Source organism: Eurosta solidaginis, chromosome 3 (genome assembly GCF_040869045.1).
Source record: "Eurosta solidaginis isolate ZX-2024a chromosome 3, ASM4086904v1, whole genome shotgun sequence".
In the NCBI taxonomy this organism is placed as follows: Eukaryota; Metazoa; Arthropoda; class Insecta; order Diptera; family Tephritidae; genus Eurosta; species Eurosta solidaginis.
Window position 1 is genome coordinate 236,619,254 of NC_090321.1, and position 19,339 is coordinate 236,638,592.

The 19,339-nt window shown below is 35.6% G+C and overlaps 1 protein-coding gene across 4 annotated transcripts in view; it reads right to left on the minus strand.

The window, feature by feature from the left end:
• Nucleotides 1–19,339, minus strand: part of LRR (Leucine-rich repeat) — a 446,397-nt gene that overhangs the window by 389,877 nt on the left and 37,181 nt on the right. For 3 of the 4 annotated variants that reach the window (XR_010951282.1, XM_067775596.1, XM_067775594.1), the window contains exon 1: nucleotides 1,294–1,723. The exons of the other annotated variant lie outside the window; for it this stretch is intronic. Coding sequence is in view for 2 of the 3 variants with exons in the window: in XM_067775596.1 (XP_067631697.1) it covers nucleotides 1,294–1,414 (121 nt within the window). In the remaining variant the exon portion in view is untranslated. Of the gene's footprint in view, nucleotides 1–1,293; nucleotides 1,724–19,339 lie in introns of those variants that run through there. 4 annotated transcript variants of the gene reach the window in all.

A 19,339-nucleotide genomic window follows, 5' to 3' on the forward strand; every position in this document is an offset into this window, starting at 1 on the left:
TCAAAAAAACAAAAATCGTGTGTGAAGTTGGCACCTCCATTTACGAGTAATTAAAAAAAACCCAAATACCATTCGTTTGTCCATCGTTTGTTTTTTTTTCGAAAAAAATCCAAAAAATTGTTTGTTTTGCTTTATTGTGCTAAATCGCTGACTCGAGAACTATACATTTTACAAAATTTCTCAAAGGTTGGATAGTGAGTGGAGAACGAAGTTGGATAACAACCTTGATAACTATCTGGTTTAAGAATAATTAAAGCATGATGTTGGATATCAGCTCTGGAACTAGATATATATTTCTCTAAGGCTGGAGAAATTTTTTTTCCATGTTTGTTGGGTAAACAAAAGCCAACTGTTGCCGTATCTACAAATTATCTAGATAACAAAAAAAAAATACAGTGTACAAAAAGCCTACCCCCAAACTTGGCCTTAAACTGTGACTGAAAAACTGCTCAGTAGTTTAACTGGAATTTAAATTTGACTAGAGTTTAAGCAAAATTAGTGTAAGCTTAGCTTAACCAACTACTGGAAAACCGGGCCTTACTTAAGCAACAATTTATTTCAGAAAAGAAAACGCAGAGACCCATCTAGCGGCAGTGGTTAAATAACTGGCTACAGCACATGGTGACACAACCCTCGGATGGCCATAGTGTATAACATTTAGCTGAATCAGTTGCGATGAATTGCGGGCAAAGCAACATCAAAATTTTAGAAATAAGGTTTTTCAATTAGAACAAAAATTTTCTAAGCGGGGTCGCCCCTCGGCAGTGTTTGGCAAGTGCTTCGAGTGTATTTCTGCCATGAAAAGCTCTCAGTGAAAACTCATCTGCCTTGCAGATGCCGTTCGGAGTTGGCATAAAACATATAGGTCCCGTCCGGCCAATTTGTAGGGAAAACAAGAGAAGGGAAGGGAAGAGAAGCTCGGCCTTAGATCTCTTCGGAGGCTCTCGCGCCTTACATTTTTTTTTCATAGAATTAGTGTAGAGGTGAAACATAGACATATATTTCAGTTACATGTGAGTATAATGCGTATTGAAATTTAGTCGTACTAATTTTATGCGCAGCAATTTCAGAGGTGTATTTAAAGTTTGACGCTTAGCAGTACATATAAAGTTTAAGCGTAAACGTATATAGATGTAAAAAAACACAGCTGATATTTCACAATTAGTAATGCATCCGCGCAGTATCTGATAAAGCTGGGTTATCTAAGTAAAATACAATTGCGTACTTAAGCTGCGATAAACTCACGCATTTCTCTGCCACATACGCGCAAATATTTGTTTATTAGCTACTCACCTTCGTCTTTCCCTTTCGTCATATCCATAACTTGCAAATGTATTATGTTACTCAAATAATCACCAATGTGATTCATTAACTCTAAAGTATACATTTTCGAGTTTTGTATAAATTTTAGCATTTATTGAGGGTAAACAAATATGGAAAATAATGAAGAATTTTTAAGATCGAGCACTTTGAGTTTGAAATTTGCTTCTTTTTATTTTATAAAATTTTTTTCTCTTAAATATAAGCACTTCATTAAGCTTTTCTTTGCAAAAACAATACACATTCCATGTACATTTGACACTAACACAAATCTTTGAGTTTTTAATTGCGCTACATCTTTTAAACGCTTTTCATATGCCTAATAAGTGCATAACCACGTAAGCAACAAATATTTATGTAAATATTTGCATTCGCGTTGTCGCGTTATTTTTATAAATTTCGAACTTGTTGTTGCAATCCGCCACACGTCTCCTTAATAACTGTGACTCAATAACGACGGCTTCGATTAGCACTCTAACTGAAGGTGTTTTATCAATTCAAATACATGCACATAAACACGGATATCAGTTTGGCGGCCTAATGCACTGTGAAAGAAATATGGTAAACAATTTTATAAAAAATAGAAATGTGAAAATTTTGCGAAGACGTCTTTCGAATACACAAAAATAGTCGAATATGTTAAATGTTGGAAGATGGATGTGCATTAAAGAAGAAAAGATTAGAGAGAAATATGTTGTTTGTATATTTTCTCTAAGCATAAACGATTGCATGACAAGAAAAATTATTTATAACTTTATATATTATAACTTTAAATAAAAAATCAGGCAATTATATTGGCTGTTTCGGTTAAACAATTCCAGAGGCTTGACATTTTTTGAATAGTTGAGGTAAGCCTTTCAAACAGAATTTTCATTTACTCCGAACTACGGAGCAGGGCATCTAGTTTAGAGTTACAAGTAATTTGTTAACTTGTGACTACTGACACCTGTTCTTAGGATTACTAATGTAAATTAAAAACGCATGTGGATCTCGTAAAGTATGCCCTTAATACTAGTCGAAGCTTTAGAATATGGATCGATAATTTGGAATCGGCGTTATCAAGTTCATGTGGATAGGCTAGAATCAAATCAAAAACAGTTTTTACTTTTCGCCTTCAGATATCTTCAATGGGACTCTTCATATAATTTTCCTCCTTACACTAATCGGTTAAAACTAATAAATCTTCCTACCCTTGCAAGTCGTAGAGAAATGCTAGGTGTAATATTTATGGCTAAAATATTAAATGGATCAATTTCAAGCCCATTTCTTTTGAACAAAGTAAACTTGAATGTTCCATACCGAGTTTCAAGGCATTATAAACCTATAATTCTTAAACAATGCAGAAGCAATTTCCAAATAAACGAACATTTTCTATGTTTGTGTGAAGATTATAACTCTCACTCGAGAATAATTGATGTTTCGGACTCGCTCTTTGCCATGAAAAAAACGGTTCTATCTTCTCATAATAACTAAAAAATCGTATGTATACTTTTAATCTATTGTGTTTGTGTATCTATACTTCTCAGCTGATGAGTTTCTCTGCCTCGCAAAGACACGTTAACAATAAAAATTATAAATTACAAACATAAATAAAAATTAGAATAAAAATTTAAAATTATGTATTAAAAAAATTAGCAGCATTAGCCTGGTTTCATCGTGCCATTTGACGGCAATGCGCTGCCACAACGTCAGACAAAAAAAAAAACAATTATTATTATAGCATTGCTACACTGTACCAGGCCCAATATTTCTCTTTTCTTAAATGCTCGAGAATTTATACTGTTATCAGCAATTGAGCGCATATGTATACAATATTTATAACAAAATTTCGATGAATACTACAAAATACATAGTTAATAAATATAGTATAAGTAGGTAGAAATAACCCAGCCAGCATTTTTAGTTTATTTTCACAAAACCTACATACCGAAACAGCGCTACCGAAAAAAAGAAAATTGAGTAAGACGTAGGAGGAAGAGTCTTTTAATTTACAAAGGAGTCGCAAAAATAATTTCCCGAAACCGTTATTTTCAATTAAACAGTTACCATTAAAAAACTTTTAAATGCCGGTTCTGCTGGTTTCGGTTTCTCAGGAAAGGAAAGGAATGAGATATCCATTAAACTTTATGGACGAGTTATCAGATTGTTGTAGACGGTCATAAGCCGTGCTATATTTACATATACTTCGGATGAGTTACCGGCTTGTTATCGGTGTGTTGTCGATGAGGTAGTAACGAGTTAGCAATTTGGTATCGAGGAGTTATCAATTTGCTATCGATATCAAACGATATAAATGACTTAACCGTTTGTCATCGAAAAGTTATTGAACAAATATGTATTTGTTATGGAAAAATTTCGATAACAATTGATATTATTTAGATAGCAAATCGATAGCTTTTCGATAGTAACCCGAATACTCTTCGATTGGGGTTTCTTTCATTCCTCTCTTTCTGACCTTTCACTCTCGTCTACCCCTATTGAAACTGCAAATTTCCTTGGACTCCCATTAGAGGATATTGATGGCAATTTGTGAGTTGTCGCACCTATTGACTGGTGCTAAGCACTGCACAACAACAACAATAAGTCGCCAGTTCACCAATAATATACAGATGTCCCTTCGTTAACGGTTGTTATCGATAACAAGCACATAACACGTCGATAACAAACCAATAATATGCCGATAACAAAAACAATGATTCGTATATAGTCCCGAAATGATACCCAAAATTATCTAGAAATGACTCCGGAATGATCCCATAACAATTTCATAATAGTTCCGATATAGTCCCGAAATAATTCAGAAACTATCACCAAATAATCCAAAATGTAACCAAACACCTTACCAAAATGAGGCAAAGTAGTTTCGGAATGATCCCAACATATCTCATTGAGAGAGCCCCTCATCGTTCTTGGATATCGATTGTTATGAGAAATGACCCGAATTACTTTTTCTGGTTTACCGTTCAATGCAATCTCTGGGTTATACTGATATAAAGTTAAGTATGAGAATTTAAATAGTTTTGAAACTTGTACACTGAAATCAGAGCTGGGCGATAAGGATTACATATGTAATCGATTGCAACTACGAGTACGATTTCAGTAATCGTAATCGTAGTCGTAGTTGCAACCGATTACACATGTAATCCTTGTCGCCCAGCTCAGATTTCAGTGTACAATTTTCAAAACTATTTAAATTCTCATACTTAACTTTATATCAGTATAACCCAGAGATTGCATTGAACGGTAAACCAGAAAAAGTAATTCGGGTCATTTCTCATAACAATCGATATCCAAGAACGATGAGGGGCTCTCTCAATGAGGTATGTTGGGATCATTCCGAAACTACTTTGCCTCATTTTGGTAAGGTGTTTGGTTACATTTTGGATTATTTGGTGATAGTTTCTGAATTATTTCGGGACTATATCGGAACTATTATGAAATTGTTATGGGATCATTCCGGAGTCATTTCTAGATAATTCAGTAATCGTAATCGTAGTCGCAATCGATTACATATGTAATCCTTATCGCCCAGCTCTGATTTCAGTGTACAATTTTCAAAACTATTTAAATTCTCATACTTAACTTTATATCAGTATAACACAGAGATTAAAAATGACGATTACTGTAACCATAATCGTGTTTTAGTCGATTACAATTACCGTAATCGTCATTTTAAAAACGTTTAAATTACGAATTCTGTAATCATAAAACTCGTAATTTTAAAAAAGCTGAGATTACGATTACTGTTATCGTAATCGTTTTGTAATAATAATAATTAATCATTATCTCTCATCTGTGAATGAGCAAGTTGTATCATAATACTGTCACGGATATTAGCATCACTAAGCTATACCATCACTAAGGCCATGCTAAGCGATATTTACGTCAATAATCAAATCATGTATACACATATATAAGACAGCTGAGAGATGTCACACACAGATGCATTTACTTATACGCCTATGTGCGCGCGAGAGACTGTAAACTACAAACATTCACATCAATAATTCAATCTTTATGTATCTACATAAACGAATAAATAATTGCGTCTACACATATGTACCATGTACGAATACGAGCAGCAATGCGCAAACACGTGCATATAGCTGAGACGTTTGAGAGCTCATGGACAATGCTAGTAGATTCTGGAAAAATGCGAACGAGGAAACCAAAGGGTATAAAAGGCAACAGATGTAGAGGCGCTGTAATTCAGTTTGAGTTGAGCAATCAATTAGTTATTGATTAAGCACGCGATCTGGCGGCCAATAGTAGAGTTCAATTTGAGTTATCAATCAGTTTGGTTATTAAGCCAGCGAGTAGCAAAGTATAAGTGTCATTGTGAAGTACTTTAATAAAGGCCATTTTTACATTATTCAATATTGGAGTTATTTATTCAACAGTTTAGTGATTCGAACTTAGCAGAGGATTACAAATAAGAGTATTTGCAGCAAATTCGTTACAATACTTTAATATCTGGCTTCCGCGCCGGCTAGCTTAACCTGCTCTAACCTAGATGTGCTTAAAACATGCGATAATACTATAAGGTAAGATACTATGTTTATTTTTCGAAGCTTGGCCAATTTGTATTTCTTTACAGACACATTTGTGTACTTTGTATTTCTGCTTATCTGGATAAGTCAACGTTAATTTGGATATCGCCTATTGTATTCTTATAGAGCTAATTGAAGTTTCACGATGTCAAAGCTGAGCAAAGAAAAAGAACAACAACAAGTAAGTAAATATTTATAGAAAATAAATGCTTACACACACATTATATGTAAATGCAGGGCGGGCCAAAGGAGACCTACTATCTTTTAACACACGTGCTCCGCCTACCACGCCGAAGATCCTGCGTACAATTCCCGCACAAAACAACATCAAAAATTTAGAATGAAGTTTTTTCATTTAGAAAAAAGGTTTGTCTAAGCGGGATTACCCCTCGGCAGTGATTGGGCAAATACTCCCAGTGTATTTCTGCCATGAAAAGCTTCTCAGTGAAAACTCATCTGCCTTGCAGATGTCGTTCATAGTCGGCATAAAACATGTAGGTCCCGTCCCGCCAATTTGTAGGGAAAATGAAAGGAGCACGGCGCGAATGGGAAGAGAAGCACAGCCTAAATATTGTCGTAGGTAAATCGCGCCAAGAGTTTTTATTTTCATAAAGTACAAACAAAGAAAAAAATAATATAATTAAAATAAAATAAAACTAAATAAAACACAATATCTAAAATTGTATTTAAGTTTTAAATTCGTCGAGCTCGAACTTCACGAGTACTTGGTTCTCACGCCTTTTTTGTTTTCGATTAGGGAATGTACATACCTAATTTTTTTTTTCTTGTCACAATCACAAAAATTTCGCAGACTTGTTTTGAATTCAAACCTTATTTCGAGCATATTGTATTACCAAGAGTGGAATATCACCCTATCTCGGTTACCGTTTCTGAGATAGGGCCTTCTTGAACCGCATTATGAATAGGACGTTTTTGAAACAAATTCTGAAATAGGGCTTATTCAAACATTTTCTGATACAAGGCGTTTTCGAAATGGCAGCCGAGACAGGGGGATATTCCACTTAGCACTTGATACAACTATCTATCTTCTATAAATCTTATAAAATAAAGTCACTAAATGCCATGTATGCACATAACTTCACACAGAATGCTCCGATTTTAAAACGGTTTTTTGCATTTGAAAGCTTAGCTACGTGAGATGGTACAGTTAATATAATTTGAAGGTATATATTATAGGGGCGTGGAAAATTGCCAAAATGTAGTAAAAAATTATAAAATTGTTGTTTACAAAGCTATAACTCATAAACGGAAGGATGGGTTTGAAAAATTCTACTTTTCAGTAAAACTTTGAAATATTTACCTTCGTTCTGCATCAAAAATTTGTGACTAAGGTCTCGAGAAATATGTAGGCCAAAACGTGGATCAGGGTAACACTAGGATGTGTTTTTATATTATGGGTATCAAATTGAAGCTGTTGATGTGAGCTTTAGTCCAGGGTAGTTTTCATACCTATTAGTGACTATGGTCTCGAGATATAGGCCAAAACTTGGGCCCGGATACCCCTAGAATGTGTGTGTAATATGGATATCAAATGAAAGCTGTTGCCGAGAGCTTTAAAGTAATTTAATTGCGATATTCGATTTAGTCGCATCAACCTGGCAATACTGATAAATATGCATGCGAAGCCGAAATAAAGACATGAATTAATAATACCCACATACCTATTTGCATACGTACTATTCGATTTGCCTGAAATTTGGTATATAAATTTGCCTATATTAGTACTTACGATCCTTTTTTTCGGGAAGTAGACCAGAGACGGACTGACTCTGGGATTAGGACTAGGACTGGGACTGGGACTGGGACTCGGAATGTGACTGGAAGAAAATAGATACCACCCTCTGGAACTGGCAATAAGGGATGAAGAAGAACTTGAGATAAGAGAGATAAGAGAAAAGAGGGAAGGAGAAGGAGACTGAGAAAGATATAGAGTGAGACGAAGATAGAGATAGATGAAGCGAAAAAACGGAAGGAGTGAATAAAAGGATTAAGAAAAAGTGAAGAAGGGAGAGTGCAGAGTTAGACGGAAAAAGCTTATTAAAATGTATGCAGATAGACCAAGTTTAGGGCAGAACAATTTCTGCCGGGTCTGCTAGTGACTTCATAATTGAAATAGTTAATTAAAAATTCTTAGAACGTAGGTGAAATATGTCTTATTCTAGCATAAAATACACATATATTAAGCGTGTCAGGGCTAGTGATGGAACGATACGAGTACTGAATAAGTAGTATCGATACTTTTCCAAAAAATACTCGAGTATTTCATACTCGATGCTTTCTTCCAACTTCTGAGTAAAGTATCGATACCTTTCACCGATACTTTACCAAGCTTAAACTGCAGCTGTGTTAACTTTTATATTGACAGGCAAGCAGCAATTAAGGCAATAATCTCGCATAGAACAGTATCTAAAAGAGTGTAAGTATGGCAATATTTAAAATTGTATTTAAGTTTTAAATTCTTAGAGCTCGAACTTCACGAGTACTTGGTTCTCACGCCTTTTTTGTTTTCGATTAGGGAATGTACATACCTAAATTTTTATTTTTTCTTGTCACAATCACAAAAATCTTGCAGACTTGTTTTGAATTCAAACCTTATTTCGAGCATATTGTATTACCAAGAGTGGAATATCACCCTATCTCGGTTACCGTTTCTGAGATAGGGCCTTCTTGAACCGCATTATGAATAGGACGTTTTTGAAACAAATTCTGAAATAGGGCGTTATTCAAACATTTTCTGATACAAGGCGTTTTCGAAATGGCAGCCGAGACAGGGGGATATTCCACTTAGCACTTGATACAACTATCTATCTTCTATAAATCTTATAAAATAAAGTCACTAAATGCCATGTATGCACATAACTTCACACAGAATGCTCCGATTTTAAAACGGTTTTTTGCATTTGAAAGCTTAGCTACGTGAGATGGTACAGTTAATATAATTTGAAGGTATATATTATAGGGGCGTGGAAAATTGTCAAAATGTAGTAAAAAATCATAAAATTTTTGTTTACAAAGCTATAACTCATAAACGGAAGGATGGGTTTGAAAAATTCTGCTTTTCAGTAAAACTTTGAAATATTTACCTTCGTTCTGCATCAAAAAAAAAACTTGATTCCTTTCTTATATCAGCCAAATTGTTACCTCTCTGAAGTTGGCAAGACAACTTTTTTACCTATTGGGAAAATTGCCGTGAATTTGCCGTAATTTATCCGTGAAACAAAAAAATTTGCCGTGGCCATATTTTAGAAAATACAGGGTGACACGCTAACTTCACGTGAAGTTAGCGTGCCACCCTCAGAAAACCACCTTAGAGACCAGCTAGGAAAATAATTCTTGCACACGAATTTGCCGTAGATAAGTGGCATATTATATAATTTCGAAAACAAAAATTTTAACTTTTTTTATGGTGCACCGCCAACTTCACGTGAAGTTAGCGTGTTACATTTCGAAAACTACCTTAGACACCAGTTAGGAAAATAATTCTTGCACGTGAATTTGTCGTGAATTAACCGTGAAACAAAAAAATTTGCAGCGGCCATGTTTTAGAAAACCTCCTTAGAGACCAGCTAGGAAAATAATTCTTGCACAAGAAATTGCCGTAGATAAGTGGCATATTTTATAAATTCGAAAAAAAAAAATTTCAAATTTTTTTTATGGTGCATCGCCAACTTCACGTGAAGTTAGCGTGCCACCCTCAGAAAACCACCTTAGAGGCCAGCTAGGAAAATAATTCTTGCACACGAATTTGCCGTAAATTTGCCGTAGATAAGTGGCATATTTTATAAATTCGAAAAAAAAAATTTCAAATTTTTTTTATGGTGCATCGCCAACTTCACGTGAAGTTAGCGTGCCACCCTCAGAAAACCACCCTAGAGGCCAGCTGGGAAAATAATTCTTGCACACGAATTTGCCGTAAATTTGCCGTAGATAAGTGACATATTTTATAAATTCGAAAAAAAAATTTCAAATTTTTTTACGGTGCACCGCCAACTTCACGTGAAGTTAGCGTGCCACCCTCAGAAAACCACCTTGGAGGCCAGCTAAGAAAACAATTCTTGCACACGAATTTGCCGTAAATTTGCCGTAGATAAGGGGCATATTTTATAAATTCGACCACGCTGTATTTTCTAAAACATGGCCGCGGCAAATTTTTTTGTTTCACGGATAATTCACGGCAAATTCACGTGCAAGAATTATTTTCCTAACTGGTGTCTAAGGTGGTTTTCGAAAAGTGGCACGCTAACTTCACGTGAAGTCGGTGCACCATAAAAAAAAGTTAAATTTTTTTTTGCGAAATTATATAATTTGCCACTTATCTACGGCAAATTTACGGCAAATTCGTGTGCAAGAATTATTTTCCCAGCTGGTCTCTAAGGTGGTTTTCTGAGGGTGGCACGCTAACTTCACGTGAAGTTGGCGTGCCACCCTTTATTTTCTAAAATATGGCCACGGCAAATTTTTTTGTTTCACGGATAAATTACGGTAAATTCACGGCAATTTTCCCAATAGGTAATTTTTTTCCACGTAAAAGTTGTCTTGCCAACTTCAGAGAGGTCAAATTGTTTAAACAAAAGTAACATTTTTACCAAAAAATTCGTGTGTGTGATTGTTCGGTGTTAACTGTGCGAGCAAATTGCTTTTGTGAGGCGGCCCATAGCACTCGCTGCGTTATGGAACACTTCGGGAGTACTTTTATATGTATAGATGCATGTATATATCTTCATATCATATCAGCTTGGCATATGTATGTACATACATATTTATGCGTTGTTGCCAAGTTAATGCAACATAAATGGTTAAAAATGGAAACATCTCTTGAAAAAATACTCTTTCGTTAAAAATATTGAACACTTCCTTAAAATTCTTAAACAAAAGTTAACCTCCGAAGAGATCTAAGGCCGAGCTTCTCTTCCAATTTGCGTCGTGCTCCTCTTGATTTTCCCTACAAATTGGCCGGACGGGACCTACATGTTTTATGCCGACTCCGAACGGCATCTGCAAGGCAGATGAGTTTTCACTGAGAGCTTTTCATGGCAGAAATACACCCGGAGCGCTTGCCAAATACTGCCGAGGGGCGACCCCGCTTAGAAAATTTTCTTGTAACTGAAAAACCTTATTTCTAAAATTTTGATGTTGCTTTGCACGAGGTGTGAACCCAAGGCATACGGTGTGGTAGACGGAGCACGCTACCATCACACGACGGTGGCCGCCAGACAGAGTTTATACAATATGGATATCAAATAAAAGCTGTTGATGAGTACTTTAGTAAAGGGTAGTTTTCATACCAATTGATGACTAGGGCTCGAGATATAGGCCAAAACGTGGACCCGGGTACCCCTAGAATGTGTTTATACAATATGGATAACAAATGAAAGCTGTTGATGAGCGCTTTAGTACAGGGTAAGTTTCATACTTATTTGTGACTAAGGTCTCGAGAAATATGTAGGCCAAAACGTGGATCAGGGTAACACTAGGATATGTTTTTATATTATGGGTATCAAATTGAAGCTGTTGATGTGAGCTTTAGTCCAGGGTAGTTTTCATACCTATTAGTGACTATGGTCTCGAGATATAGGCCAAAACTTGGGCCCGGATACCCCTAGAATGTGTGTGTAATATTTGATATCCATATTCAACAGCTTCAATTTGATACCCATAATATAAAAACACATCCTAGTGTTACCCTGATCCACGTTTTGGCCTACATATATGAAAGCTGTTGCCGAGAGCTTTAAAGTAATTTAATTGCGATATTGGATTTAGTCGCATCAACCTGGCAATACTGATAAATATGCATGCGAAGCCGAAATAAAGACATGACTTAATAATACCCACATACCTATTTGCATACGTACTATTCGATTTGCCTGAAATTTGGTATATAAATTTGCCTATATTAGTACATACGATCCTTTTTTCGGGAAGTAGACCAGAGACGGACTGACTCTGGGATTAGGACTAGGACTGGGACTGAGACTGGGACTGGGACTCGGAATGGGACTGGAAGAAAATAGATACCACCCTCTGGAACTGGCAATAAGGGATGAAGAAGAACTTGAGATAAGAGAGATACTTTTCCAAAAAATACTCGAGTATTTCATACTCGATGCTTTCTTCCAACTTCTGAGTAAAGTATCGATACCTTTCACCGATACTTTACCAAGCTTAAAATGCTGTGTTAACTTTTCTATTGACAGGCAAGCAGCAATTAAGGCAATAATCTCGCATAGAACAGTAGCTAAAAGAGTGTAAGTATCGCTCGAAGGAATCGGGACGGGGAAAAGTATACATCTATATTGGGTGCCACGGCATAAAGCGGATGAACTAGCCAAGAAGAGCGTATTCCTTGATGCTTGCTCCGCAGACGTCCCAATAAGGTTGGGTGAGATTAACAGAAGGCGAGAGGTGCACATGATCTACCAAGCGGGAAAGGCGTGGGTCCAAGCGCGGGGCTGTAAAATGTCGAAGATTATGTGTAGGTCTTACAAACTTTGACTAACAAAGTTTGTTCTATCATTAAAAAGAGAGGATTGTAGACTCATGACGGGTATTCTGACTGGACACTGCCTTCACATGTCTTTAAATTAGGCTTGGTCAGTAATAGTAGATGTAGGAAGAGCGTTTTGTGTTCTTGACTCCAGCTATTAAGAGTGATACAGCTGTCAGATCTAGAAGCGTCAAGTGGCACAAGTCCTAGAATTCTTCTAGTATTAGCCAAGAAGACGGAGTTATTTTATAAAATAGGTCCTGGTTTTTCAGTTTGGTCGTTAAATAAACTTCTGGTAACACTACAGACTCATTCAGTCTATATGAGGTCCACCTTACCAAGTGCCGATGGTCTACATTTTCAAGATTACCAAAGTTCAGTCCATTAACACAATAACTTGAGCATAAACTTAGATCGTCGACAATGCGGTAAAAGCTCCGCATTTGACTTAAACCAACTTTTTGATAATGGAATGAGAGACGATTTCTGCATATGGCGGTAAAAGAAAAGTATGTGTTTATTGTCCGAAAGAACTAACTCCAAAAAAATTATCTGGTAACTCCATAAAATTTCAATGCATTTTAACTCGTCATGCAATAGAGCTTTTCCGTTCTGCTGTGAAATTTTGGTGGATGGTATTGAAAATGGTCGAAATCAGATTAACTATATCCACACTCACAATCAAAAATGGTTTAGCAAATACTGATGAAGTGGTAATCTCTCCTCACAACGTTTAATGCCATAAAAAATACTTGACGCTATTTACCTCCGAGGAGATTTTTTCTTCCAATTTGCGTCGTGCTATTTTTAATTTTCCGACGAGACCCGCACATTTTATGCCGATTCCGAAAGGCATCTGCAATGCAGATGAATTTTCACTGGGAAGCTTTGCATGAGAGAAATACACTCGGAGTGCTTGCTTTTTCTAACTGTAAAAACTTTTTTTGGATGCCTTAAGTTGATCAATAATCTTTTAAATCAATTAATGTTCGCGACCTTTATCTTTAAATATATCGTTAAAATATTGGGGCGAATGTTGACATCACTAGTCTGTTAGTAAATAATTACGCAACAACACAAACATTAAAGTACATGAACACTTCAATCATTATTTGCAAACATATATGGAAGGCGACGTGAAGTACGTGCACACACATAACCAGCAGCTCGAAGTGAAAGGGTATCTCACACACACATATGTCGTCATGAGCCGAAGTTCTTATTCACACATATACTCACACATACACACGCATATATCTAATTACCAAGTAGGAGATACAAGAGTTCTAGAAGGTGAAACGCCTAGACCTTTGGAGAAATACGCGGACCAGGCAACAGAGAGTATAAAAGCAGCGCAAGCTGAGTAATAGCTAATCAGTTTTGATTTAAACACGCTATTGGTTGTGAAGTATAATTGTGAAGTTCTACTCCCAAAGTAATCTAAATAAAGCTCAGTTTGCAATACTGAATATTGGAGAGATTTAGTGATTCGAACGTTGGCAGAAGGTTTCAAATATGCGGAATTTCCCAAATTCGTTACAATATATATGTAAGAGCACACAAATGGGTATATAATGTTCGGTTTGGTCCAAACTTAAACATCCTTACTTGTTATACTCAGCTGAGCAGAGCTCATAGAGTATATTAACTTTGTTCGCATAACGGTAATCCGTAACGGCATAAACTTATCGAGATAGATATAGACTTCTATACGTCAAAATGATCTGGGCGAAAAAAGAAATTTATTTAGCCATGTCCGTCCGTCCGTCCGTCCGTAAACACGATAACTTGAGTAAATTTTGAGATATCTTGATGAAATTTGGTATGTAGGTTCCTGGGCACTCATTTCAGATCGCTATTTAAAATGACCGAAATCGGATTATAACCACGCCCACTTTTTCGATATCGAAAATTTCGAAAAACCCAAAAAGTGCGATAATTCATTACCAAAGACGGATAAAGCGATGAAACTTGGTAGGTGGGTTGACCTTATGACGTAGAATAGAAAATTTGTAAAATTTTTGACAATGGGCGTGGCACCCCCACTCTTGAAAGAAGGTAATTTGAAAGTTTTGCAAGCCGTAATTTGGCAGTCGTTGAAGATATTATGATGAAATTTGGCAAGAGCGTTACTCCTATTCCTATATGTGCGCTAAATAAAAATTAGCGAAATCGGATGACGAACACGCCTACTTTTAAAAAAAAAATTGTTTAAGATAAATTATAACAAGACATTGAATATCTTAACAGTATATAAGTAAATTATGTCAAAATTCAACTCCAGTAATGATATGGTGCAACAAAATACAAAAATAAAAGAAAATTTCAAAATGAGCGTGGCTCCGCCCTTATCATTTACTTTGTCTAGAATACTTTTAATGCCATAAGTCGAACAAAAATTAACCAATCCTTGTAAAATTTGGGGGCATACATTCTATGACGATAACTGTTTTCTGTGAAAATGGGCAAAATCGGTGGAAGACACACCCAGTTTTTATACACAGTCGACCGCCTGTACTTCTGCTCGGCCCTTAACACAATAACTTGAGCAAAAATCGATATATCTTTACTAAACTTAGTTCACGTACTTATCTGAACTCACTTTATCTTGATATAAAAAATGGCCGAAATCAGACTTTGACCACGCCCACTTTTTCGATTTCGAAAAATGAAAAAAATGTCATAACTAATTCTATACCAAATATGAAAAAAAGGATGAAACATTGTAATTGGATTGGTTTATTGACGCAAAATATAACTTTAGAAAAAACTTTGTAAAATGGGTGTGGCACCTTCCATATTAAGTAGAATAAAATGAAAAAGTTCTGCAAGGCGAAATCAAAAGCCCTTGGAATCTTGGCAGGAATACTGTTCGTTGTATTATATATATAAATAAATTAGCGGTACCCGACAGATGATGGTATGGGTCACCCTGGTCCACATTTTGGTCGATATCTATATAACGCCTTCACATATACAACTAAGGGCAACTCCCTTTTAAATCCCTCATTAATACCTTTAATTTGATACCCATATAGTACAAACACATTCTAGAGTCACACCTGGTCCACCTTTATGGCGATATCTCGAAAAGGCGTCGACCTATATAACTAAGGTCCACTATCTTTTAAATACTCATTAACGCCTTTCATTTGATTCCCATATCGTACAAGCACATTCTAGAGTCATGCATGGTCCACCTTTATGGCGATATCCCGAAATGGCGTCCACCTATAGAACTATAGTACACTCCCTTTTAAAATACTCTTTAACACCTTCCATTTATAACCATGTCTTACAAACACATTCCAGGGTTACCCTAGATTAATTTTCCTACATGGTGATTTTCCCTTATTTTGTCTCCAAAGCTCTCAGCTGAGTATGCAATGTTCGGTTACACCCGAACTTAGCCTTCCTTACTTGTTTTCTACTAAATTCAAAACATACGATTTATTTTAAAAAAAGTTTCTTCACTTTTGGTACTTACTTGGATCGAGTATACTCGATACCTTTGACTGTGTATGAGTACCGGTATCGATACTTTTTCTAAAAGCTCTATCACTAGTCAGGGCAACACAAACAAATGTAACGGAGTAAATATCGTTACACTATGCGACAAAATCAACTTTTTTTCTGCGTATTGGATCAAACCCACTTTTTTGTAGAGATTGCGGCTTAAGTAGACAAAGTACTATCTCCGTTTTTAGAAGTTAGCCTCCAAAAAATAGATATCGGCTTTCGAAATTCGAAATTCTACATTTCGAAATTTTATTTTTTTTTGTTAACGCGTTCAGCAAATTAAAAAAGTAAAAATGTGGTCGTGGTCCGCTCTTATCCCTTATTTGAAGGGCTGAATTCTTTTTTTTTTTTTTTTGAGAAATTTAGTATAACAGCTGTTATACGAGGTGAAAAGTCAGATAGTCCCATGATAGTGGCTACTAATTACATGTCTGCACATACTCTCTACTGGAATTCGCTTACTGTAATTTTTCATAAAAGAATTCAGCCATTCAAATAAAAGAAAAAGGCGGACCACGACCACATTTTTACTTTTTTAATTTGCTGAACGCGTTAACAAAAAAAAACAAAATTTCGAAATGTAGAATTTCGAACTTCGAAAGCCGATATCTATTTTTTGGAGGCTAACTTCTAAAAACGGAGATAGTACTTTGTCTACTTAAGCCTCAATCTCTACAAAAAAGTGGGTTTGGTCCAATACCCAGAAAAAAAGTTGATTTTGCCTGTTCCACAGTGTTATTAATACCCATCCACACAAGTAAAAAATTAAAGAAAAAAAAACTTTTTTAAAAATAAGCTTTTATTATTTTGGTTAATAAAATTAACTAAAAAGTAAACAATAAATTGACTCTAAAGAAATATAACACTTTATAAGTTCATTGTAAGCTTAAACGATAATTAGGCTTTTTCGTCTGCGACAAAAAAATTCTATATTGTACATAATTATATATTTTTAACATTAAAACTTTACACCTAAATTATTAAATCTTACAGTTTATATCACAGTCCTAATTGTTCTAATAAAAGCGTGTTACATTGCGATAGCAAGAAAAGGAGATCCTAAATGTTCTTAATTATACCATCAAAATTTAACACGTTATTATCGTTTAAGCTTACAATGAACTTATAAAGTGTTATATTTCTTTAGAGTCAATTTATTGTTTACTTTTTAGTTAATTTTATTAACCAAAATAATAAAAGCTTATTTTTAAAAAAGTTTTTTTTTCTTTAATTTTATTTTTTACTTTTTAGTTCGTTTTATTAACAAGTAATAGAAGCTTGTTCTTATAAAAGCTTTAAATATAAGTATAGGGGGTGAAACAAAAACACATATATCAGTTACATCTGCGTATAATGCGTATTGGAATTTATTAGTACACATTTTATGCGCAGCAACTTCAGAGGTGTATTTAAAGTTTAAAGCATTGTAAATATAAGTATTGAAGTCATGAGCCTGGGCATTCGCGCAATTTTAGTGATGTAAATTGCATGGCGCCAGCGCCAATGCGGTGCCAGCTCAATGGTAGCTCATTGACGAAATTACTCCAAGCGAATTTTTGACGCTTCTTAGTAGTGAGTGCGTAGTACATTTTACTTGCGCTATTGAGTGAAACGACTTTTGTGTGTCAGGCACGAGTTTGGTGTTATTGGCGCTACTGGCAGTGATGACACTGAGCTGTTGACGGTAGCGCTGGTAGTTCAGATTTTGAATCAGAGAAAGAATTGATGACCCGTGTGAATTATTATGGCTTTGGCCGTGTAAATTATTATGGTGTATTTGTATATTTTAGATTTAATGCACAATTAATATTTGTGTGTTTGAGCGGCCAAATAATAACAGTAGTATTGCTAAAGTGCTGCTTAGTTGATGGAATGTCGCTAATTTCTTAGCGATGATCAGCAGATTGTCAATATTTCGTTCAACGGACGCGCGAAATTGCCACATCTGCTCAAATTTTCCAAAGATTTTCCATTCTTGATTTAACTTAAGCTGTTATGCCAATATTTTTCAGCCAGCTTTTTTCAAATAGGTAATTTTTCCAAAAGCAAAATAAATTACAGAAAAGATTACAGGGTTAAACAGCCTTAAAAATTCAGCTATGTTGGTTATACACAGAAATACAACAGAGGGTTGTGTCTCCGCTTTTCGCAAGCGATGAGATTCACCACGCGTGACACGTGATTCACCACGTCCAAATATCACAATCCACGGATAGGTACCGGCGTGTTTGTATGGGACTTAGGCTGTTATGCCAAAGTAAATACAAATCTTTACCGATAACTGTGTTATCGATTAATTTATCGAATTCTAACAAAGTAATATTGCATTGTCATCCGAGTTATACACGTGTGCAAAACTTCAGCTCAATCGGACACCGGGAAGTGTATCAAATTTAACTTGCAAGATTCCATTACAGACAACAAAAGTGAAAGTAAATAAAAGCTTATAATATATTTTAATGGTATTTGTTGTATTGCCTGGAGTACGCGCCGAGCAGCTTTTAATAAACGCTCAATGTTTTAGTCGAATTTATAAATGCTTCATTATTTACTTTTTGGTGCTGCTTCTGTTTTGGTCGTTTATAAACAACCTACATATGTATGTACATACATACCTACATTTGTATATTTTTAGTTCAGTTCATGGAATTATTGATGCATTAATTATTTGAGCTTCTCCGCAGAATGGAATGCTGGAAATTGACTTATAAAAAAAGAGAACGCAACTTAGCTGAAATGTAAAAGTGGTTTCATAAATAAAAGCGTTTTTGAAGAGCAATCGCATTACCAAAAAGGGGCAGTGTGGCTGATGCTGGAAATATAGTGTTGTTGTTGTTTAAATGTAAAAGCTACGGTCAGTATTGCTTTCAGGCGACTTTCTTCGTATAGCAATGTGACAGTAAATGATGGCGAGACTGGTTCTATTACACTGACCTACATTTTGAATTTATTATGGATTGGCGGTAACTCGTTGTAATGGGGAGAACTACTTTTATTCTCAACTGAATATATGCATATTTGTGTGTATATAAGGGTATTCGCCATAAATTCACTGTCACCCCTTCAAACAAATACGACAGATACATTTTGGTAATGCTTGGAGACGGTTAAAGCTCGTCGCACAGGGATCAAAGTTAAGATGCCTCAATGAACACTCAAAATGAAAATATTTTTTTTTAATACCAAAAACCTGTAATATTATCCTGCAAACGGGCTTTTAGGAGGAACTGGGAAAGGGGTTCTACAACTAAGAGAATCCAACATGTGGACATCAACCGAATACGGGAACGCGACGATACGGAATCACAACTGAACTTTCGACACCGACCACATCACGGTTGTTTTTGACTTCCAGCTTGCCGAACTTATGTTATCCTTCAAAAGAGGAATGGAAGGAAGGCCTAGAGAGTATAGGGTCATTACAATGCACACATACGGCTTA